The sequence below is a fragment of the Hemicordylus capensis genome, chromosome 5 (genome assembly GCF_027244095.1).
Source record: "Hemicordylus capensis ecotype Gifberg chromosome 5, rHemCap1.1.pri, whole genome shotgun sequence".
Classification (NCBI taxonomy): Eukaryota; Metazoa; Chordata; class Lepidosauria; order Squamata; family Cordylidae; genus Hemicordylus; species Hemicordylus capensis.
Window position 1 is genome coordinate 243,367,415 of NC_069661.1, and position 25,881 is coordinate 243,393,295.

General features: G+C 41.2%; 1 protein-coding gene across 24 annotated transcripts in view; it reads left to right on the plus strand.

Annotated features, from left to right (window-relative positions):
- PLEKHA5 (pleckstrin homology domain containing A5) overlaps positions 1-25,881 on the plus strand; it is a 261,638-nt gene that overhangs the window by 205,957 nt on the left and 29,800 nt on the right. For 6 of the 24 annotated variants that reach the window (XM_053252353.1, XM_053252331.1, XM_053252338.1 and 3 more), the window contains 6 exons: positions 3,213-3,677; positions 9,833-10,301; positions 12,452-12,538; positions 15,768-15,887; positions 16,683-16,736; positions 21,697-21,777. In XM_053252353.1, coding sequence (XP_053108328.1) covers positions 3,213-3,677; positions 9,833-10,301; positions 12,452-12,538; positions 15,768-15,887; positions 16,683-16,736; positions 21,697-21,777 — 1,276 coding nt within the window. Of the gene's footprint in view, positions 1-3,212; positions 3,678-9,832; positions 10,302-12,451; positions 12,539-15,767; positions 15,888-16,682; positions 16,737-21,628; positions 21,778-25,881 lie in introns of those variants that run through there. The other 18 variants (XM_053252332.1, XM_053252339.1, XM_053252341.1 and 15 more) reach the window with 14 other exon arrangements.

The window sequence follows — 25,881 nt, forward strand, 5'->3', positions numbered from 1 at the left end:
TATGATACTGGCAGTTTAATTTTCATTCTCTTTCCTAATAATCTCTAAAATGGAATTTGCCTTTCTCACAGCTGCTACTCATCAGGTTGATGTTTTCATTGATCATGGTTTCGACCACAACCCCAAGATCTCTTTCCTGGTTAGTCACTGCCAGTGTATTTGTGAAATTAGGATTTTCTCCCAGTGTGCATCACTTTACAATTCCTTACCTTAAACTTCATTTGCCATTTGTTGCCCATTTACCCAGTTTGGAGAAATTTTTTTGAAACTCTTCCCAGTCTACTTGAATTTTAAGCATCCTAAATAATTTGGAATAATCTACTAACTGGGGCACCTCCCTGCTCTCCCATAGCTCCAGACAACTTATGAGCAAATTAAATAGTACCATTTTGGGTTGAGCCTGGTACTGTTTACTTCTCTTCGTGCAGAACTGTGGTGCAAGCAGGGGAGTTTATATATACATTACAAGCAAACAGTTGATCTGTTCAAAAAGAATAAGATGATGATGATGACGATCCATCCAGGATTGCTTTGGAAGATAACTTTGTCTGCTACATGATGAAAATACTGGGCAGAGTCACCACAACTTACCAGTAGCGTAGACTGCTGTTATTCCAAGGCTCTGGCAGTCCTAGGCAAACCCTGAGCATCAGCTAGGCATCAGGACAAGATACTGGCCAGGAAAAGAGAGGATTGGACTTGCTGAAAGGCTTGTTTAAGTCCTGCCTTCTTTACAGATAAAATGGTCAATGTTGGCAAAGCATGTTGGCTCTTCTGGTGACATAAGCCAATAAATAGTTAAGTTCTCGGACTGTAACAAAGTGTTTGGGGAAAGCGAGTCAGAAAAGAGTAGGAGCAGGTTGATCAGATAGTTCAGTGGGATTGCACAGGAAGTGAGGGGCATGTGGCAGAAAAATAGTTATGAAGATGGTTTCTTTAACCTGGGCATGAATAAGAGCACTCAACGAATGTAGGAGCTGGGGATCTGAGGGGTTTCAACAAGAAATTCAGGGAGTAGTAATCAAAAGGGATGATAGAAGAAACAGTAGAAAAAGAAGAACCCAAACAAAGCAGTGCCATGGATCCCAGGCTGTTGGACAGTGGTCAACAGTGTCAAGGTTAGTGAAGATGAAAAGGAAAAGAGTCAGAGGGAAATCCTTAGGGTTGGCAGAAAAAGGCAGAGAGGGTCAATTGGTACACCATTCTGGAAGAATGGACTAGGCCTAGAAGATCAAGAAGAAACCTGGAGGGCAAACTGGCAGATTTGGAGTGAAACAAATGGAATTAGTAACTGAATGCAGAGGATATTTTTAAGGAGGGGAAGGAGAGATACTTCAAGAAAGGACAATGCTGATTACAGTTGAAAGCAGAGGTGAGGAACCATGGGACACATTGTGTGAATAGCCAGGTATGAGAGAGACCTCAGAGGGGTAGGTTGCAGGACTGGAACTGGAGGGAAGTCTGGGCCACTTGAGAGTCGCAGACTAGTCACAGCAAAAGTATAAAAGAGAGAGTAGGGTGGGGGCAGAGAGAGGAATCTGAAATTTAATAAAAGTGGTAGATCTGTCAGCATCTGAATCTCACATGGGTAAATATGCTAACAGTGCAGCTGTTACTATTTCTGAGAAGATACAATTATTTTACACCACAATTCAAGTCAGCATTTATTTCTCCCACTATGATTACAGAAGCCACAAGGGTTTTCCAAACGAGGAATAAAAACTGACATGAAAACTCACCAGATGAAATGAATTGATGATGTCAGTGACCACGTGAAGTTTAAAATAGAATAATGTGCCCCTTTATGTGCTAGACAGCTCTCGCTCTCACTCTCTTGCTCCATCACAAAATACTTGGGCTTCAAATCAAACAGGATTCCAGAAGCTTTGACTGCTAAAAAGAAACCACAAAGTGTGCTTTTCCAGCATCATTTAATCTGAGAAATTTGCCCTCAAATTTTCTTCCATCATTGAAGTTCGCAGATTGGATTCAGGAGGAGAGTTCCTGTGTGTTTAATTGCTGGACAGAAGTCAGAATTTCAGCAGTCATAGGTTCTCCAGTCTTAGGGATGAAGTACTGGAAGGAGCTCGATGAGCTAGAACATTTCCTTTCTGGGGATAGATTAAAAACCAAAGAGCCCTCTTCCATAGATTGGATGTGGGAGCCGCCAAGGGCCAGTTCTGACAAACTAGGTTACTGAAATCATAGAATTTAGATTTGGAAGACAACTTGATGGTTTACCCTTTGTTGCTGTTCTCAGGTGGTGATGTTTTCTCCCCTCAGAACTGGCTCCAGAGACTTCTAGGTTCAACCTAGGGGATAGGGCCACTGTTCACTCTAAGGCATGTGCACGTGTGCATGCTCACAAGTTTTTGGATGTCCACTCAATTCAGTTTAGATCCCACTCAGGTTGAATCAGAAAGGCCCCATTATGGATGCAGGTGCGCACACACTACCTTGATATTGCTGCCCAGAAAAAAAAAACTTACCCAGCACAGAGATGAAAATAATTAGAGGGACCACTGGATAGGACCCTTCAATGTTTTTAATTCTTCCTAGCTACCATGGTAGAGGGTGGGCTCCATGACCATTGGGCTTCCTACATATGGAGACCTTGTTCGCATGGCATCTGTGGATGAAAAATCCAGTGCATATAGGCCTGAACTTGCATGGAAAGTTCCCAGGTTTCATGTGGAATATCTATCATGTAGTGTAAGCTTAAATGTGCTGATGTTTTGCACATAGACCCTGTGGAAATGAGATGCTTATGCCTTGGACATCCAAGTGGCTGAGGGATAGGAAAGGTGTTCATGGCTGGCGGGCATAGTCCTGCTTCTCCATCACATGTAGCCAATAAATTCATCAGAACTAGCTCTTGCTTTCCCCACTTCTTTCCTTTTCTTCTTCACCCCCACCCCTTTTTTGGCATTCCCCTGTGAAGCAAACTCAAGCAAAGTGACTGTGCTGTGCCTAGGCAGCCTTTCTGTTTTGATGCAATTACATCCATGTGGGTTCAGAGTTCAACAGTTCTGCTAAGATCAGTAATCTTGTACCTGTCATGGTTGCCTAGCCTGCAAGTGCTGTAAGGCTGAAGAAAGGGCATGCTTTTATTTTTAAGATCAAATGGTACCTGTTTCAGCATATTTCTGTTGTTGGTGGTGATGATGTTCTTCCTCTCTTTTTTGACGCATTTCTTCCTCTCTCTTTTTTAGAGCAGAAAAGATAACTGCTGAAAACACACCACCTCGCGAAATGAACAACATTGCAAACCATCGGGTGCTAATTAAACCAGAGGCACAGAATAATCAGCGGAACAAAGAAGTGAGCAAAATGGAAGACAAAAAGGCCTTAGAAGCTGAAAAATATGGATTTCAGAAAGTCGGGCGTGATAGACCCTTGACAAAAATAAACAGCGTCAAACTGAATTCTTTGGGCTCGGAGTATGGCACTCTGCCAGTAAGCACAGTTCCGTCAGGACACTACAGGCCAGCTCATTTGAATGGCTCAGAGAAAACTGTCAACCTAATTCTAGCAGACTCTGGGGACGGAATCCATCACAATGCTATTCCCTCGCATATAGAGTCTGAACGGGTTATACAGAGAACTAATTCAATGCTGCAGTTGGAACAGTGGATTAAAATACAGAGGGGAAAGGGACAAGATGAAGAAATGAGAGGGTGAGTAATTTCAGATTTCATTGGCAGTCCTCCCCTGTCAGCTGTTAGCAGCATGCATCTTGATTTCTTTAGACTGTACTAATGTGACTCAGTTCCATGTTTCTATAACATCTTAATTGGGGCTCTGAAGGATCTCTTGAAATGGCTCTATTACCTTGGTTACTGAAATGCAGAATTCTGAACAAAAGCTTTGAAATGCCATTTCAAATAATTCGCGTGCTCCCTATCCCAAAGACCCAAGGACTGGTGGTAACGATTATACATGAAGAAATACATTTCCGGGAAGGCAGCTCTCTGCTTACCTGTAGCTCCAACCAGCTTTTATTCTGTATTGTCTCCTTTAAGTAGCTAGAGAGGCTTGTTAAGCCAGCTTTCACACACCCTCCTTAAGTGTGACTACAGAGTCCATGAATGTCCCTGTTCCCTCCACCCCCAGTAGCTCAGTCACTAGCTCTCCATGGTCTCAGGTCAAGGAGTTGAGCTGATAACTCTACTTGTATAGTTATGTTCAACAAGGCATTGATTTACTTAATGGTAAATTATTTTTCCTGAGATTTTTGTAAGATGAACTGTTGTCTTTATCAAGTATCTTCAAATGATATTTTGACAGAGTTGAATGACACACTGGATCCCTTCCAAATACTATCTGTGTTTAAATCTGCAAGGAATTCATCACTCCATGAGATAGAGAGGGAAAGAGAGAGAGAGACAGAGAAGAAATATGCATTAAAAATTGGGTCCTGTTAGTGAAGATTGCTAAAATGTATATAAATCTTTAGCTGAGAGAGTAACCTTCCAATAAAGATTTGAGGAGGAGTGGGACAAGGGCCAGAATTAAAGGAGTTGTAAAATAAAAAGTCTTGGTTAGTAATAAGGGGTGTCATGGAAAGTTTGATTCCCATTAATTTATGCATTCAAAACTCAGGATATTAAAACTCAGAACGCAGTAAAGGTAAAGTGTGCCGTCAAATCAGTGTTGACTCCTGGCACCCACAGAGCCCTGTGGTTGTCTTTGGTAGAGTACAGGAGGGGTTTGCCATTGCCTCCTTCCGCACAGTATGAGATGATGCCTTTCAGCATCTTCCTGTATTGCTGTTACCTGAATATTTCGGGCTCTCATACTTCCTCCCCTCCTGCATTTGTATGGTACTTCCTTCCTTTTTCGTAATTAAACACAGTACAGCATTACATCTGCACTTGTGTTGAACACTAACCATGGTTAACTATAACTAGGGTTTTCAGACCAGTTTCTATCCATGGTTCTGACAATGTTTAACAATAATATCTGTTGCAGATGCTAATACTATATGATGGTTAGCTCTGAAAGGGAAAGGGGGAATTTTTTTGTGAGCGGGGAACTTGTTAGCCCACAGCAGGGTCCCAATATCCCAACCATGTTTATTCGATTGGGAACATAGAACTTGCATCAGGCCACTGTATTACAAGGGTACTAGCAATAGCAATAGCACTTACATTTATATACCGCTCTATAGCTGGAAGCTCTCTAAGCGGTTTACAATGATTTAGCATATTGCCCCCCAACATTCTGGGTACTCATTTTACCGACCTCGGAAGGATGGAAGGCTGAGTCAACCTTGAGCCCCTTGGTCAGGATCGAACTTGCAACCTTCTGGTCACAGGGCGGCAGTTTTACCACTGCGCCACCAGGGGCTCATTACCCTGGTGGCGCACTACCCCTGGTAGGTAATGGAACACATCTGAAAATTGACTGCTTGGAGCATTCCCAGAGAGGAGGAAACATAGCTGTGTCTTCAATTTGAGCAGGCAAAGGAGCTGTGAATCTTTCCCATTTGAATTCTCTTTTAGCTTTTTGTCCCTGCATTATTACACTGGCAGCATTCCAAAACAAATTCATTCCATTGTAGGAGTTTTTTAATGGCCAAAGCTATTAGCAAAACATTATTAACTGACAGGATCCAAATCCTCTTGATCATGGAGAACATCTTGTTAGTGGAATATGGATGAAATGTTAGTGTAGGCCATATACGAAGAAAGGATGGCTTTGTTTGAAGCTAATTTATGAAAGAGAAGGAGAAGGGGTTATGCCACTGTTCTACTGTTTTAGGATAAATAAAGAGCTCCTTTCCCCCTTTGTATACGTTCTTAGTATGCAGAATTGAGTGAATTGCCTTTAGTACTACATTTGTAAAAGGATCTCAATTTCACAAGAACCAATACATTATAAATAGTGAAAGCGGGATACGCGGAACCAACCAGTATTGTTTCCACAGTGCTAAACGCAAACCGTGACACTCACCTGGTTGCTTCCGATGATTAGCAGTCACTTTCAGGTGAGCCGCAGATCTTTCATCCCTTCAGCATTTAGTAGTTTTTATCCTGTCTCTCTCTAATCTCAAGTGAACTTGCAACATTCAGAATGACTTCTTTAAAAACAGTTACTTAAATATGGGGGGCCTGGCACCAAATATTGTGCCTGTGGAGCTGCTTATGGATCCATGTGCCTGTAAAAATTGGGACTTGGTTTGACTGCCCTTGAGCCACCTAATGGTGCAGCAGGGAAGTAACTTGCCTAAGGAGCAAGAGGTTGCTGGTTTGAATCCCCGCTGGTATGTTTCCCAGACTATGGGAAACACCTATATCGGGCAGCAGTGATATAGGAGGATGCTGAAAGGCATCATCTCATACTGTGCGGGAGGAGGCAATGGTAAACCCCTCCTGTATTCTACCAAAGATGATAGGGCTCTGTGGGTTCCAGGACTCGACACTGACTCAACGGCACAACTTTACAATTTTGATGGCGCTTAATCCCTCCCTCTCTCTCAATATTCTATTAAAAAGAGGAGAAAATGATTTGGAGAGAAGCCAGAAGAAGTTAGAGGCAGCTAAGCTAAGAGATCTTTCCCCTTATGCCTCTCCTACACCTGGTTTTTTTGTTTTTATTATTTTCTAAGAGAAATAATTACTAAAAATTTGCTGGAATCCTACATTTCAATTTGGGCTTTAGAACAAATGTAATTTGCTATATTTCTTCAAGCCACTGTCTTGCCAGTATACAGGGAATCAGCATAAAACATCTTTCACAGGCACCTAATCTACACCCAGCACATTTTTTTCAGCTTGTAGACAGAGATGCCGACTGCATCATTGTCGCATAAAGCACCAAGCAGACACCATTTTGACCAGTTGAAAAATAAATAGCGTAACGGATCAAACATTTGTCACAAATATTAACTTGTTACGGCAGGGCTTGACCAGGCAACAGGCAGCCATGGTGCCTAGAAATTTAACCAGAGTGCCTGCACTAGACTAGGCAGAGTTACTGAATAAAATAATTATTTGGCCCAGCCAGTCCTGTTTCCTAAGTATATTACATATAAATGGAGATAAAGAGAAGTCTCATTTACTCCACCCCCCATGCCCATCTCTAAATTCAATAATCCTGTCAAGTGTTCATTGTCTAGCTCTTAGACCCAATTTCTTTTTGTACAGCGCAGTGCTGAAGGAGGACTTTATGATTATTAAGCTGCTTGTCTAAGGGACAAAAAGAGTTGAGCTTTCTAAAACTAAGACACATGTGAAGCAATTCAATGTCATACGTGGCATAATAGGCTAAAGCAGGCATACTCAACTTCCCCCCCCCAGCTGTTTTTGGACTACTAATCCCATAATCCCCAGCCATAGTGGCTAATAGCCAGGGATTATGGGAGTTGTAGGCCAACATCTGCAAGAGGGCTGAGGTTGAGCAGCCCTGGGCTAAACAGAGAACCTGCTAAACCTCAGGAGAGATGGACCGAAGGAGACTTTAGCCAGTCCCTAAATGTGGGAGGCTCCCATGTCCATTCATCCTCAAGAGACCATTCAGGCCCACTGGGATTTGCTGAAGCCCCCTTTGAGGTTTTGCATGTCTCCCCACCCCCCATGTTTCCCTTGCATCACTATAACCCTCCCACAACTCCTCCTCTTGTTGTGACTGCCAACACAACTGCCATCTTTTCTTAGACAGGCATGTGTGCCTATATGTGAAGTATGATGAGAGAGCTTGGCAGCTGGGACTGGGGCATTTGCCGCGACTGTAAGCAGCAGAGCAGGGATTCTCAAGGTTGGGTCCCCAGATGTTATTGGACTTCAACTCCCATAATCCCCAGCCCCAGTGGCCTTTGGTTGGGGATTATGGGAGTTGAAGTCCAATAACATCTGGGGACCCAACCTTGAGAATCCCTGCAGTAGAGGAATGAGCTTAGCTCCCATGGCGGCAGACTAGGGAATTACATAATTTGAGTAATGGTGCCTTTCGCTATGCTTATGAAAATGTCTGATAGGAGCATTCAAAGATGTTTGTATTCCAGTTTCCCCCCAAGAAACTCAAGGGGTTATTTCATTTTCTCCTTATTGCTACATGGATGCTTGCTTCTATGAGGAGAGGAGAGCTGGTCTTGTGGTAGCAAGCATGACTTGTCCCCTTAGCTAAGCAGGATCCACCCTGGTTGTATATGAATGGGAGACTAGAAGTGTGAGCACTGGAAGATATTCCCCTCAGGGGAGGAGGCCACTCTGGGAAGAACAGAAGCTTCCAAGTTCCCTCCCTGGCTTATCCAAGATAGAGCTGAGAAAGATTACTGCCTTGGAGAAGCCGCTGCCAGTCTGTGAAGACATTACTGAGTTAGATAGACCAATGGTATATCATATACTGCTCAGTATATGGCAGCTTCCTATGTTCCTATGAGATCATGTCCTTCAGCTGGCTCTTTCAGAAAGGAGTGCAAAAATTGCTCTCCTTCCTAACAGATGACTCCATGCTGCAACTGAGAAATAGGAGCTATTGCCTACAACAAGCATTATGTCAAGCATGTTTTTTCGTGACTTGCTGATTTGACTAGTCAGGTGGTTGGTCTGACTGTTCCCCTTCAGTGAAGTCAAAGAGTCTAGTTATCCACATTTTAAAATCTCTTTTGCTAGATTTTAATGAGCCACCTAATGGCGCAGCAGGGAAGTAACTTGCCTGAGCAAGTTTCCTGTTTCGAATCCCCGCTGGTATGTTTCCCAGACTATGGGAAACACCTATATCAGGCAGCAGCGATATAGGAAGATGCTGAAAGGCATCATCTCATACTGTGCAGGAGAAGGCAATGGTAAACCCCTGCTGTATTCTACCAAAGACAACCACAGGGCTCTGTGGGCGCCAGGAATCGACACCAACTCGATGGCACAAGTTTACCTTTTAAACCTAGGACCATTGTTTATATACTAAGGCACTTTAAAGTTTATAAGAATATACAGCATTCTCTAGAGTTCTCCACATTTTTAGTATGTCAACTTATGGTTGACCTACTAAGGCATAAGTTGGTTTATGGTTTATTTATGTTTTGGTGCTGAAAATATGTAATTAAGCTACAGCTGAATCTTCATGTGACATTTTCAGCCTCCCTAATTCCTACTCGACCAATCTCAAAAACACATGTTCTCTTCTAAAGCAGTAATTTTTAATCTGAAAATGTGATATTCTCAGCAAAAAAACCACCCCTTCCTCCATCACTATTTGCTTGCGGAAATATGCTTTGGTTTTTCATACAGTCCCATGTTGCATCGCGCTGCCATGTGAGTTGATTGACAGCTGGATGTTAGATGTGGCCTTAGGAAAGGAGCGCTTATCTTTTTTTGAATGTTGGGAGGAATGACTACAATTTTGACGTTTGGGGGTAAAGTACCCAAGTATAGCCTTGTTGGTAAGCCCTTAAATCTAACTCTCCCAGATAAAATTCTCTTCATCTGTTTTGTGTGTTTGAGGGTAAGAGTGCCTTTTCATGCTGTCTCCATGGACAGTGGCAGATTCAGCAGTGTTTGAAGTGGGGGTGGCAATCTCAGTAGCCGTCTGCTGCCAACTGTCATTTTTTTTTGTTAGTCTTGAATGAAGCAGGAAATGACCCTCCTTGCAGAGGCATGGCCAAAGACGGTTTTATTTTTTTTAAAGAAACTGGAGGGAACCCAGCCTCTAACACTCACTCAGACATCAACTCTGGGGGACCAAGTGTGTGGTTAGGAACAAAACTGCCCAAGCAGCCTGCAAAAATGTCTTGTTATGCAGAGCAATAGAACAGGGGAGAAACTAACCTTAATGCTGTTTGTTCCCATGGCTATGTATATTTTGAACTACTGAAGGAGAACTCTTGTTTCAGCATAATTTCATATCAGACGTTGCCAAGAAACATGCCAAGCCATCGAGCCCAAGTTGTACCTCGGTACCCAGAAGGTTATCGAACCCTACCAAGGAACACCAAATCCAGGCCCGAAAGCCTCTGCAGTGTGGCACCGTCTATTTACGACAAGACCCTTGGCTCACTGCCAGGCGAAGACAAGAGGAGATCTATGAGAGATGACACCATGTGGCAACTCTACGAATGGCAACAACGGCAGTTTTACAATAAGCAAACAACTCTTACTAGACACGGTACTTTAAGTAGTCCCAAAACCATGATTAATATATCTGATCAAACAATGCATATGATTCCCACATCACCTTCCCATGGTTCAATAGCAGGTTTCCAAGGATACTCCCCTCAGAGGAACTACAGGTCAGAAGTGTCCTCACCAGTGCAAAGAGGAGACGTAACAATTGACCGCAGACATAGGCCGCATCATACCAAGGTGACATATTGGTTTTCTTCCGTTTCGTTTCTAAATAAGCCTTTTACTTCAGTTTCATTGCTGCAATGAGTTGTGGTGTGTTTACTTCGGATCAGGTTCTCCATAGTGTCGTTGATACTGTGTTTTCATATGTAATGCTATTGTTTTTAAGAGAAGCCAACTGGAAAACTCTGATTAGTATATTAAGGTAGTAGAAAGAATGATAGCCTTTCACAGAAATGAAAATGTTGCAGCAGCAATAATGGGAATAGAACCTCTCAGGTGTATACTGAACATTCCACCCTACTAGTGAAAAACACAGCTGAAATATACCAGTAAAACTTTCCATTTGTCAAAATTTGGTATGGTTCCTATAGTGCTGGTGGAAGGGTCTCCATCTGAAAACTTAACATCTCAGTTTGTGGCAAAACTCACCCTTTTTATTGCAAATGAACCTCCGGTCCTTCATATTCAGACATTTTAAAAAAAAACTCTCTTGCTCCTGGAGCAAAATGGTGGTGCAGTTGTCCATTTCCTTCCTTCCTTGCTGTACCCCTTTCCTCATCATCCTTCCATCTATGCTTTTTGCCTACAAATCCAGTGAGCACACAGGGATGGTCTTACCTCTTGCACTAAGAAGGAATTAGATGTCTGATTTTTTTACTCTCTGGGCCCTCCTGGAAGATAATCACAACAATACAACAAATATTTATATACTGCTTTTCAACTAAAATTCCCAAAGCGGTTTTTACAGATATAAATAAATAAATAAAATGATTCCCTGTCCCCAAAGGGCTCACAATCTGAAAATACTGGGCTAATGCACATAGTTGGAATATCCTTGTCAAGGATTAATCTTGGGCATATAATCCATCACATTTATCGCTTTTTCGCCAAATTGCTCCAAGGGTACATAGAGTATCTCATTTTATCCTTATTCTTGCCACATGATTACCCACTCCTGGGAGATGAAGTGCCTCACAGTAGTGGAGACAGTGGAATAGATCAAGGAGCCATGTTTGGAGAAAGTGGGGAAGAAATCTGCATAGGCAAATCTTCTCCCTCTCCAAGCATGAATTGTCATCTGTTTGTGGAGTGGAAGGAGGGCTGAAATAAGATGTAAAATGACTAGATGGTTGAAGTGGTAAAATCTAAGCTTGAATCCAAATTTGGATAGAAGCATTTGAGGACAGGCCCTTTTATGCCTTATGCTCCTTTCCCACCAAAGTGGAAAATCATGTCTTCCACATCTGTTACAAGGAACATGTAAATTAATGTTTTATCTCTTTATGATAAAAACAGGGAGTGCCTGGTCTTTCCCCAGTTACTGCTTCCATGTAGAAAATGCAGCAAATAGTACATACATACGTGTTTGGTATCTCTCTCCTACTTGAAAATGTCATGTTGCCCTAAATATATTTGCTCTATATATTTATTAATTCTTACACACTCGCATCATTTTTTCTTTTTTTCTTTTTTTCTTGACACTTGCATGGATGCTGCCTGCATTGGAGCAAGTTAATCATGAATAAGTCTCATTGAAATTAATGGTACACAAGTTAGTCATGACTAACTGGCTTCATTGATGGCAATGTTGCTTAGTCTAACTAGTCTGAATGTTACCCATTGTGTCTAAATCCCACGAATGGTACCAAAAGCCAAGTCCTGTGCCTAAAGACTTACTTTGGGAAAGGCTTATGTGCATGTCTGTTTCCAAATAAATAATTAAATAAGCCACTGTTGTGCCAGGAATTGGTGTGTTGGCCTACTTCACCATAAGAGAAATTTGTATAAACCTATCCTACCTTGATTTCTGGATTGAGTGACTTACAGGAAAGCAGTCCATGGGCTTTAAAAGTGTAGCCATTATAATTGGAGGCTATAAATGGTATTTGCCTTGGTGAATAGAATTCCTTATTAGTTGTACTCACAATGCTTCCTGGACCTTCTGTGGCTCTTTGACATTTGCAGCAGCCAAGAAGAAAGTGCTGGGGATGCAGTGTGTTTGTTCTGACAAGTTATTAACCAGCGCCCTCACTTTGGACACCTTTCATAAACCTTAAGTTGACTTGGAAAATCATATGTTAAATATCACACTTAACCTTTGGTTCTAAAAGCTTTGACAGGCACCCTGACTTATAATAGATTCTTTTTTTCCATCCCCCCAATAGCAGCATGTCTTTGTGCCTGACAGAAGGTCGATGCCAGCAGGTCTGAGTGTGCAGCCTATTAGTCCCCAGAGCTTGCAAGGCAAAACGGTGAGTGGCATTTTTATATTTAGCACATCATTTTTTATTTAAGAACAACCCATAAAACACTACATGCAGCACAACAGCTATTCTGGTTGCAGAACCTACGTTAAATACAGGGTTTGCTTTTTATTTCAATAAATATAGGGTTTTCTTCTACATGGGTCAAATCCATTTGGGTGCATTAAATTTCTAAGGATAATATGTCACCTTTTTAGTTTAAATGTCATTTTCACAGTATAGTTTCTGTTGGGAATGACAATCTCTTTGACCCATGTACATATTTTATCTTAGGCAGCTCTAAAATTTCTAGAAGGCAAGGTGCCATAAGATTTTGCTGTTGTTTGTTTCCCAGATTGACCTACCATTAAGTTGTTAATTCAGTTGTAGAGGGGAAATGCCAATTACTGGAGCTTTTCATTACCACAGAATGGAAGTCGCAGTTAGCTGGAAATTGGTGCTGCAGGCAGTTTGTGCTATCTTGTAAAAAGAGAGTCTCCACATGCTAATTCCACATTTTTATTCACATCGTTAGAAGTATTTTACTGTATTTGTTTTTACTGTTCAGTAGCAAAGATTCAGTTCGCAGCATATAGATTTGTGCAATATTTTCCAAGATACAGTACCTCTGGTTCAGTCCTGATTACTTTTTAATTAAACCTTAGTTTCTTTTGTGCAATTTTTGGAGGGAGATTTTGGCTCAAAAGCATCCTCACCCCCTCAAACGAGTAGAAACATCTTAATATTATCCAATGAGCTTCCTTCTTGGTAAATAATGTTTGTCCAAATGAACCTCTAGTGACTACATATTAGAGAAATGTAGGCTAATAATAATGAAAACTGGTAGTCTTCCTGTCTTAGATATGGAAATTTCTTGCTCCCTCTGCTGGATTTTATAAAACACAGCCACAGTTTCTATAATGCACTTTTTGGCTGAGGAGTGCATTCAGCTGTTCAGTATTTGTACTACGCAATACAAAAGCTCAGATCATGTTGTTCTCCTGAAAGCAGCATGACCTACTCCAAAGCTTTACAAGACTGCAATGGGATATTTTTGCAGGCAGTAGGATCCAGATTAGCATTGTTTACAGATGTGTGTGCTGACATGCAGCAGGATTCGGATTAGTGTTGTGCTAGCGTAAAGCGAGAAAATACATGCATCTGCGCTGTTTGTGTTGCTGTGCAGTTTTATGCACCTGCCAGTGGAAGAACAGTAGCAACAACCGCAGCCTTCTCATAAATGTATGGGATTGGGCAAACAGTAGCAGAGCTGAGATTTGTTTCTACACACATTGCCCAGGGCTCAAGTCCAGGTGCTAGCTCACCACGGGGCCTGGAAATTGTCATGCCTGCGGCAAGTGATGGACTGGCATGACTAGGGGGAGTGAGCCAGCTCCTTGGGCCTGCTCCTTGGGCCTGAGCCAGATTAATGCAACCAGGAGGAGGAGCGAGCAAGCAAAATAGGGGGCCGCCTCCTCTCATGGAGCAGAGGGTGTTGCTGGGGTGAGCAGTGAGTCCACCCTTTCCCTCCTGATGGAGCAGAGGCCAGTCTGGCTCCTATGTTTTTGAGCTGGCTCCTAGAGTCAAAGAAAAAATGTCGAGGCCTGCCTTATGATACGTCCTGATGCTAGCACAAGGGTGCTTTATCTACGCTAGTATGATCCTGCTCATGGAGTAGACTGCCCTGTTCTGTGTATAAGAGAATGTGCCACACAAATCGTGGAGAGATTCTATCTGATATGGAGAGCAGTCCATCTTCATATGTGACAAAAGTCACAGAGGCTTTGCAGATCGAGAGCTATATGTACAAAACAGATCTCTGCCCCGCTCCATGTGCATACCACAGCTGTCTTACAGCAAAATTCCTCTCTATATCGTGGTTGCTTCTATAATCATCATTTTGGGGGAGTTTTTGATACCTACCTATTTTGGGATCAGAAACTGGGCTATAGAACAGCTAATCAGGATTACGTTGGAGGAAGTGGTAAGACCTGGCAGGATGGGGAACAGGAATATAAGGATATGCCAATAGTACAGCAATGTGTTAAGAGCATTAAAGAAGTCACTAAAATGTAAAATTGCACTGCAATGATGCTCCTTTCATAAACTAAGCAAAAGCAATTCGTGCGGAAATACCTTTTTGTGGAAGTGCTGGTCCTAGTGGTAGACAAGGAAGACTGATAGAACAGAAAATTTAATTTTGTCAGATTGGGAAACAGGAAGTATAGAGTTTGGGGGCTTAAAGCCAAGTTATAACATTTGAGTGAGAGTAAAGACTAATTCTGATGCCCTCAACAGTAGCTTTCTGCAGTAGATGCTGTTGAGAAAGCATGAAAGATTTCTATCTAGTCCTGACTCTGTCTCTGCATAGGCCCTTCTGTGATTCCCACAAATCAGAATAGTATGGTTATTCTGGATCACTGACTATCTTCTTAGTTGAGGAGAAATTTGAAATTAAGTAGGTGTCTTATTTCAAAGAGCAGAAGGGCCATAATCTCCTCCCTCTGTATCAGTACAGATTGATAGATCAGCACCTTGGAATTCCCCCAGAATATAGTCCAATTCGGGCTATGCATATCATTTAAGAGTTCATATCATATAATTCATCCTTGATTTTCAAGTATAAACATCTTCCTACTTTGTCTTCAAAATCTGGAATGTATTAATTGTAATAGCTTGGAGTCTTCTAAAACAACCCACTAACCAGTCCTACTGTTGCTCTTTTAAAGAGATAAAGTAGAAAATGGCACATATTTTGGATCTACTAACTTTGGCTGAACATCTTTAGAATGATTACTTTTTGTAGAAATTAAGTTGAATATAGCATTCCTCTTCATTTGGGCAGGCCTCAAATTACTCAGAAATCGTAGTTAATTTTCATAGCACCTAGCTTTCTTATGATCTATCAAGCAAATCACATATGCATAGTTAATGTAGTTTTTTCCTCTTTTGTGACCATAGTGCACGTGTGTGCGTCGCCACCATTTTTCAGCCTTTATTTTCCAAAATTGTGCCATTGAGACTCAGAAAAAACCTTGACATCGTAAGATTGTCCTTGCCTCCTCTTAGATTGCTTTGGGAAATGTTCTAGGTTCCCTTACTTCAAAGAGCGTAATGCAGTTTGGATATGTAATATGTTAGCCAGCATTATCAAATGCGAGTATAAATCTGAAGTCTTGTTCAGGACACGGATTAACCTATTTTCCACTCTTTGGCTTCTCACATGGTACTCGTTCAGCCAGAGGAGCTCACGCTGCTGCTTATAAAGCTGAGAAGGCAGCAAGCCGAACTGAGTAGTATCCGGGAACACACATTAGCACAACTCATGCAACTAAAACTTGAGGCCAGCAGCCCAAAGGTCAGCTATGAAGTGATGTTTGTCATGTGCCATCTTCACTAGTTCTTAGCCATTCATTAATCCAAGCTTGCGTTGTATCATTGGTGCCAAGTTCCTCTAATGTAGATGTAGAATATTATTATTTTGCTAGCATTTGTGCTGGTCTGCTATCAACCCTTTGAGTTCTGATGTGGATGTTGAATACATTACAATCAAAACAAAGATAGGAATGCCCTTCAAGTATATTGAGCTTTAATTGAGTCCAAATTCTGCAAGTTCTGCAGGTTCCACGAAATCTGAAGCCAAAGTCTAGGAAAGGGTGGCGATAAATGTGATATAACTTCGTTATGATGATTTCTCATCTTTGAAATGACTTGTAATTGGTATTCAGAAGCAGAAAATATGTGCAAGTGTATCAAAGGGTTTATAGTTCTCTGTAAATTCAGCATGGCCGTGATGGTTTTTTTCCATCTTACTTTAATGTTAAGAAATCATCTTCGTAGCTAATATGACTAAATAATCTGCAGCAAACTAACGCTTTATTATAAAGAGCAGATTTTTTTTCCTTCTTTATATCACGGAAGTGTTAGTCCTGCAAAATGCTACTGTAGGCTTATAGGAAAATCCAAAACTCAGTGTAGTTTTTCTCTTGGATTGAGAGCATTTTGACAGTTTTTATGTAAAAATATTTCAAGTTTAAACTAAAAACAGTTGAAATTGGAATATGTACTTATGTTTCTTTTCTGGCTGACCTTTTCATGTCTTTTCCGTGTCTGTCCCTTTCCCCCTTTCCTCTCTTTGAATGCTGGTTGCTAGAATGAGATTCTTTCTCATCACCTTCAAAGGAATGCCATATATTTGGATCATCAGGTGGGATTCAGAGCTTATTCTTGTACATTTATGTCTAATGACATGTTGACTCTTTAATTATGAAAAGTAAATTTGTGGTGCAATCCCATTCAGGTTTTACAGGGCAAATAGTAAACATGTTTCCCCAGGTGGAGAAAGCACAATTTTAATTGCAAGTGGCCTACAGTCCTCAACGATATTGGGAATTACTGAAAGGATTAACTAGAAAGGCTGTTCTTTTTCCTTGCTATATTTGCCCTAACACTGCAGAATATGCCATTTGGGATCCAGTATCTAAATAAGTTCCATTATTTATATGTCACTATTAATGTTGGGAAAAGCTGGCAGTTTATGAAAAATGAAATAGTCCTAAGAGATGGTCACTTTTTTTTCCATTTCTTTTTTCTCCCTCTCTACATTTTAAATATATCCTAATATTTAACTTAAGGGGTAAGCAGCATACACTTCCCATCATGGAGTAATCTTTTTTAGCAATGTGTTCCTCCTACAAGAAACACCTGTACAGGATCAAATTTACAAAACCACATATATAATCCATTATCTTTTTGTTCCTGCCAAGCTGTTGGCATAGGAATTCATATCCGATTTGACCTGTTCTCTTTATCCACATTGTGAAATATGGTCACATTTTTCTTGAAACACAATTGATGATACAACCCTTTAACAATTCAAGCCATTGTAGCTATGCTCAAGCCCAGCAAAATAGGGTACATATTTTGCTTGGGCTGACACCAGTACCAATTTTTTTCCTTTTTTCCTTTTTCTTTTTAACGCCAGACTTATTGGTTGGTCATTGGTTGATTCAGACTACACTGAGAAATCATGTTCTCTTATCCACCATACCATGGTTGAGCCCCGTGCTTCCTCCTCCCATTGCATGCTTAACTTTATATAACACTTCTTTTTTGATCAAACCTCATTTTGCTGTTATGTCTGAATAGACAAACTGTAGTTTGAGTGAGCGCTTCAAACCATGGTTTGCAATTCTGGGAGTTAAGTTAGTAGTGACTAAGCTCCACTGAAATAATTGAGACAAGTTAACTCATTACTAACTTAAGTCCCAATAATTTCATTGGGACTTGGTCATGACTTACTTAGTTTGGATCCTACCCCTAGTTTGGAAGGCTCACTCAAATTACATTTTGGCTTTTTGAACATAATGGAAAACAGTTTAAATCAAACGAGGGCATGCTCTCTTAAGCTGAGAAAGCTTGTGAACGTAGGGTTTGTTCCCAATCAGTTAGGATTTGGAGGATCAGCGAACATGACACTTGAACACATCTTTATTGTTATACACAGGAGGAGAACATAGCATATGATTTGATCAGTACTCTTAAAAAAGCACCTAATATTTTCTAACGAAGAATTAGGAGATACAGGAAGTCTTCGGTATTGGCGGGGGTTCTGTTCCCCACCATTACCGCAGATAAGGAAACAGCGAATACTGAGTAATCAGGGCGATAGTATCATGGGGTTAGGTTCTTGAAGGCCCAGAAATCACAGAGAAAATGTGGGGTGGGGGTGGTTGCTAAATATAGTGTCCTGCCATAGTCCACAGGCCTCCGGCAGTGCCCCCCAAAAGTGCCAAAATCGTGGGTTTTCAGAGGTCATTTCCACTCACCTCCAACCCACAGATATGCAGATCTTAACCCTTTGAGTGCTAATTATTATCCCATATGCCGAGGTTGCGTGCCAACTACCCGACTCTGGATATGTGAAACCGCAGGTGTCGGGTCCGTGAATGCCAAGGTTTACCTGTAATGCAGTATTATTAGGACTATGGTATATGCTGCCGGAATAAGTTGGCTACTTTCTCATTTTTATCCACCAAATGTTCTGTTTTAAACATATCTTTGGGATTAAGAGTTGACACCGGGATTAAACCCTGGGTTTGCTGCTGCCAAATAAAATTTCCCATAAACTGTTTTCAGCCACACACCACCCAAACTCTTTAAATTCTGCGTGCCACACTCGCAGCTGCATAACAGCCAGAGGTCTGCAGCTGATGTGTAGTGCCAACAAATCAGTGCTGCTGGATTTTTAGCCACCTTTGGACAGACAAAATGATTCAAACTTGCATGTATTTGCATGCATTTCTGTCTTTGGCTCTTAGTGCAGTTCTGAGCAAAAGAATGCCCCTTTGTAAGTAAATTGAGTAATTTACTTGAGTAAATTGTCATCAATTACTTGCATAATGTATCTTGAGTAAATTGGCAACATGGTTAATGGAGTGCCAGCTCTGTATCATCCTACAAATGGCCTTATTTCTCATTCTGCTATTGTAGTTGCCTGTGACCATCCATAGCACCTCTGTGATAACAGCCAATTACTCGGGAAAACGTTCATCCCATTTAGCCCTGGCATACAGAAGAGTTAAATCATGCTCTGATATTAAGTCCTAAGCAGACAACTTGTTCCAGAGAGTTTCTGTACACACAGGAACTCTGAGTATAAGAACCTGTTATCCATTTAAAAGCTTCTGCATTCACACCACGGCATTAGAGATGGCTTCACACATGCATTTGCCCCTGAGCATTCACAAAACAGTTAACCCTGAGCTCTGTGTATTAGTCAGAATGCCCACAGGGTTTTAGATTTGGACCAATAATACATAAACATTTTACCAGTTCCTTGATATGTAGCATTGGCAGCTATGCTGAAAGGATGGGCACATGGCATTCTGCTGAGAATTGGTACTACATGGTTTCAAATGCACTCCCTTCATTGCTTAATACCATTGAATCGGTATAAAGATTGATTTTTTAAAAATAGATCTTGAAGATAAATTGCAGTTGTGGTTCTGTCTGCTTGACAGTTATGATTTTAATTTTCCTGTAAAGTACAATTGAATTGCCTTGATGGAAGAAAATTAAGTTTTCTAATTGTTCCCCACTTATTTCTGTTATTTGAAAAGAAAACCCAGTGCAATGAATGAAATTATTGCTACTTGATTCAATTTATAATGCAAACCTGTCCATTTCAGAAGAGCCTGTGGATTATCTTGCTAGCTAGTTTCAGTGGGGAAAGCTGTTTTATTCTTCAGTACTGTATACTTACTTGTTCTGAGTGCTGCCTATAAGATGCCTAAAATGTTTTTAAGCATCTTACAGGCAGCCTCCACACTTTTGTGCAGTCTCCATTTCTGTGGGACTTGTGCAGGAGAAGATCCCAGTCAGCTCTCTTGAATCAATGACTGAAAAAGCAACTCTCCGCTCACGATTACTGAGTGGTCCTCTCCACTTCCAGATGTAAATATGGCCTGCCAAGACCCATAGATGCCACCATACTATCATGGCCTGGCTGTAGATAAGTCCACACAATAGTCCTTTTGCTACAGATTGTGGGGCTCAGTTGTAGTTCTCACACAATTCTGATTCTTCCGCATCTTGTGCCACTTACTGAGGTTTAGTTTTATGTAGGGATGTGCTGAAAAGCGATTCGGCTTCTGAATCGCAGCACCGTCCCCTTAAAACCGAGGACTCCCATAATGGAGCCCTTTATGCAGAGGAGAGCAAGTCCATACCTACTCCTCCGCCATTTCCATAATGGCAGTGCTCCCGCCCCAGCTATCTGCACACACCGGTGGGGCATCTCCCTGCTGTGCAATGCCAGCACACATGTGACCTGTTCTCCTCCACGTTAAATTGGCTGTGTGAGCCCTCAGTTTTAAAAGGATGGTGCCGTGATTCAGAAACTGAATTATGTGTTGAGTACGTCCCTAGTTTTATGTTATGCAAGCCACATGGTGAACAGAACAGCCACGCATTACTTAGTTGCTCCTTAGGGAGATAGATGAATGTTCAGTATGAAGGGTAATTCTCAAATGGTTTGAGAGTGCCTTTAGAAAAATTGTGGGGAAAAGAGCTATATTTGACTGGGCAAACATCATGGCTTACATAGCGCACAGTGAAACACAGGATAATTCAACACCACTCATATGGTTGCAGGTATTTAAAGCACCACCAGGGTTGCAGAACAGGGCTGTTCTGCTCAGACTTTAAATTGCACAGGAGCAGTCGTGTGATTTGACCTCCATTATTTCCAGTGGAGTTTGCATCCTGCATCTAACTGTTCTTGCTCAATTTGAAGTTGGAGTGGGACAGCCTTGTTGTGCAACAGTGTATGTTTCACTACACTGTATGTCAGCCAGTAGCTCTATATATACCAGGAAAAACGGCAAGCTATGGATGTATGAGCATTCACAGTCTAAGAGAGCTAAAATTAAATGATTGCAGTATACATTGTGAAAAAGATGTAATAAGCATGTTTTCTGGCTGTCCAGACTAAACAGTTGGGTGTAGATATTTTTATATTCCATAGCATAGCCCTGAACCTACCCAATCTAGATTTTTCAGGAGCCTTCTTCTTTGTTGTAACATAAAAATGTAGCCACTCTCTATTTTAAATTTTTGTCATGTTTACTTGAGAAATATCTGGACTGAACCCCCCAACTCAGTATCCAATCTCCTTCCTCTCCCCCCCACCGCCACAAAAAAAAATTACCCCAGAAATCTCTGTTATGTAACACACTCTGTGGCTGGTTTTCATGATGTATAACCTCTGAAACAGTTACATATTTGTATGTTTTGCATTGCAATTCTGCTAAAGTGTGTGAAGTTTTTTTTAATGAAACTAGCATCTTGTCCATGTATCCATTTATAAATAATGTTTCAATAACTGTAACTTAGTTTTTAGAGAAACATGCAAAATGCTTATTAGTGATGTAAATTGCTTTGGACCCAGCATGGGTTGTAGAACAGCCTAGCCTAAATTCTCAGGTAGTCTAATTTGGCCTTAGCAGGATTTTCAAATGCACAATATTGCTAAACATGAGAAGAAATATGAACTGCTGCACTAATAGAAAACAATTAAAGTAGAGGCTATATTTACAGTGTCGTCTTTCAAATCTAGCCGTGCTGTAAACTGATGTTTGCTGTATGCTCCTCCTGATTTGAAATAGATGAAAGAGAATGAACCTTTAATCATCATGGTTCACACTATGATTGAGAACTCGGCGCTAAGACCACAACTGTACCATCAAGTAAGGTCTTGGATAGTGAATGAAATTGCTTTTTTTTATCATTGCAAAAATTTTCCTCAGTGACAGTTTTTGGTTGTCCCCCTCTTTACCCATAACATTGGTGTTCCTCCTTTTTGTTTTGGAAAACCACAAGTCATCCGTGCTTTATAAAATGCTGCAGTATCGTTAGCATGGCTTTGCTGAACGTACTTGTTATTGAGTGTACCCCTGCGGATAACTTTTTCTGTCTTTAGAACATTTGGGCAAGTTGTGTTTTTTTCTTGCAGGTGAATCCACAGTAAATGCATACAAATGCCAACAAGCTTCCAACATTGTCTTAGCATGGATCTCTGCAATTCATTATCTTTTGTCTTCTTCTTTTTTTTGGAAGGGACACCTTTATTTTGGTTTAATGCAAAAGCATGCCAGCAGTGTTTACTGTATCATTTCTGGCAGCTTCTCATTTTAGGAATGAAATTTACTAATCGTTGTAGGTTCCTAAACTTCCTTTTCCCTCCCTTCCCCTTGCCCTTGGGAGTTAAAAAGGATCAAAATCATTTTGATCTGGAGGCTGTAGCTCCTAAGGGCAGTGTACGCAGAAAGTCACAGCAAAATAAAGTTGGTCTCAAGTCATAAAATATTCAGAGGGGAAATGTGCTGAATGGAAATATAACATCAACATGTCTGTTTAGAAATCCGGAGAGAAATTGTGTCCACAACATCATATGGGTATCAAACAGACTTCACTCTGTACCCAAAAACACATGCATCATTCTTTTCCTAGCAAATGCTGTTTTCCTTTTTTCAAGTAATGGCGTTATTTGTATAGCTGGTGAGCGAAGGGGCTTCCTAGCTCCAACCCAAAGTGACTAGCGTAACTGGAGGTTTGACTGACACGTGCAATTGCTGATGTCTAACCCCAAAGAGGATTCCTTTTCTTTTAAAAGCTGCATGACGTGGAGAACTTGAGCAGATGCTGCTTCAAGCACATTGCAGCTGTGTGACGAGTAGCTGAAGCTGCATCTGCCAAACTCTGTCCACGAAGCAGCTGTTAAGGCCCAGGCACCCTCTTGGGACAAGGCTTGGTAATGTTGTCAACATGGGCAAAAAAAAAAAAATTGCACTGCTTCAAGGGAACAGCACGCCGCCTCCTGTGAGCAGTAAATGTGTGATGAGATGCTTTCTGTGCCATTACGATTTTGCTCAAACATGTGCTTCGTTAACTTTTAATTTAACATTCCCCCTCCCTACTTCCCACTGTGAATCCTTATTCACATAAGGTAGGAAAACAGTGTGAAATTATTATCAAAATGAGGGAAGCATATTGAATTCTCTGCTCCTTGGCTGAAAAGAGGGATTGCATCAGCCAATTCCAGCCGAATTTGTATCCAGTTTTATGATCCAAAATGAACTCTAATATCTAAGGCAGGTGATACAGACCAGAATGAGAAAAATGATGAGTTCTTGAGGCACAGGTAGAGATATTGTTTTCTTTAGCTATCTAATTATTTGGTTTTACTTTTCATTAGGTTAGAAGGAATAAAATTATGTTATTGTTTACATGGGTTAGCACTATATTCTGTCCAGAAGGTCTTGAAATAAACTGCCCAATCATTCCTGGATGCATGGTCCCTCTAGAGAAGGCCTTAGAAACCTTATGGAATTGAGAGCACAGGTGTGTTCACAGCTTTCGCTCCTTGCATTAAAAAAAAAAAAAGATTGACGAAATAAGCTTCCAGCATACCATCTTAATTAATATCAGATATATAATTAGGCATATGCAGATGGTATCTTGGAGGAATAGATCTCCAGCCCTTGCAAATCATGCTGCAATGAATCACTAGCCATGCATTCTGAAATGTTCCCATGGCATTTAAAATGACTAAAAGTACTTTTGTGGATCGTTCACAAGGACAGCTAAAGGAAGAAACAGAAACTGGTATGGAGAGAGAGCTGGGTGCTTAGGTCTATGCTAGAGCAGTTAGTCCTAAAATAGTGGAAATCCTTCTCTTCCATCCCTATCAAGACAATGGATTTTCAGTCCACATACAGTTCGCCCTTTTCACAAGCCAGAGATTTGGGCGGCTCTTAAGGTATTCAGAGCCTAAGGACTAAAAAGATTGCCAAACCTTTGTTTATATGAAGTCACGGGCTTCTTTACTTGATTTGCATCAAATGTTGTTGGGTTGCTACTTTAAATTTTATATGGGTTGCAAAGCGCAAATAACTTATTTTTTAAATTTGGCAACAGGCAACCACTTACCACATGGTGGACGTGTATAATGTGCGGAAGCCCCAGCCTGATGGTGAGCCTAATGTTACCAGTACCATACTCCCACAACTGCTTGGAAATCCGGGGAAGTAAAAGGCATGGTAGCTCTCTGTAAGGCTAGAGCCGACAGAGAACCAATTCCCCATGTAGTCAAAGCTGTTGCATGGGATACTTTGAGCAGCTGCTGTGGGAAGTGCCATCGGTTTGTGTTCTTAAGTCAAAAACAGAGAAGGATAGACTCCTATCAAAGCACTTAAGTGTTACACTGCTTTCAAATGGAAAGAAAAGACACTTCAAAAGTTGTTAGATTCTAAAAGACCGTAAAGGAGATGTGGGATTATTGCTCTCCCAGTCCCAACTTTTCAATGTTATCAGCTTTTCATAATATCTTAGAGCCCCTATGTACCATTTCACAGAGCTTCCAAGGGCAGCGTTTTAACAGAATGAGTAAAAAAGTATCACTTGTAGGCTTTTCTTCAGAGTTAAGGAATTGACCAACTACTTTTCCGCATCTGCTGCTGTTACATTCTTGAGAAGACTGCTTGCTACAAAGACGTCTGGTCTGATCCAAAATCTCAGTCTAGTTAAATTCTGCTTTCTAAACATTAGAGTGTGTATATATCAGGGCTGCTCAATGTTGGCCCTCCTGCAGATGTTGGCCTACAACTGGCTATTGGCCACGGTGACTGGGGATTATGGGAACTGTAGTCCAAAAACCGGTTGGGGGCCTAAGTTGAGCAGGCCTGGTATATATCAGCATCACATAGTGATGTCTTCAGTAGGAACTCTGGGATTTCTGTAACGGTTCTGATGCTTCATACGTGTGCTGCAGTCCACGGGCATCCACAGATTGTTTGTTGCTGTTTTATTTGTCCCTCCCCAAGATGCCGAACCATTTTTGATACCCTCAGCTTTTACATGATAAGAATTCTAAAACCCAAAATGCCGGGGGGGGGGTACACGTGCAAAAGACTTGCAGTGCTACAGGATTGGAGCAATGGGAATTCAATAGATGCTTATATAATCATAGCAGTTCATGATAAACTGTATTTCTGAAGTACTTGAGACCCATGGGGACTCTGAAATTGGAAGGCTGCCATTTGGGCACCAGGTGGCACTGTCCCTTGAGCTAGTACCCTGTTTGTCATGAACAATTAAGCCTCCACTGTGAGAAGCTTTTATTGGAATTTGATTTGAAACAGATCTGGTCTTCACCTATCTAGAGATGGATAGAGGAAAGGGTGGGACTGCTTGCCCTTACCTTTTGATCAAGTGCTTTCATCGTAGTCCTTTGGATAATTGTAATGGTTGTCGGTCACCTTACCACTGCTGTAGTTTCAGTAATGGTCTACCAACATTATCATCTATTCAAGTCCAATCCATTTGAACCTTGTAAATTAGGTCATACATTGTAGCATCATTGCTGACTTTTCATTGATCTAGGTCTTTTGTTCTATCTTCAAGATTCTTACTTTCAGGAAACACTTGCCATATTGACTTTCTATTGAGAAGTTCCCGAGTATCAGCCAAGGAATCCCTGCATTGCAAAGAATCCTGGGACATGTTGTAGGATGTGCAGAGGGCACCAGCCAAGCCTGTTGGGTGTGTGTGTTCTGCAGCACATATTCAGTTCCTTGTGAATAGAGTGTGTGCTGTAGAACATATTCGGCACTGTGAATAAACTAAATGCCTTTTCAGTCCACAGAGCTGAAGCCAATGGAAACATACTGCAGCCTGAGGAATAGAGTTGAATTTAAACAATGGCTTTTACCATTCTAACTGTGGCTCAGTTTACACGCAAGACTAAAACATATCCGTTTACCAGTTTGAATAACAATAGCACTTACATTTAT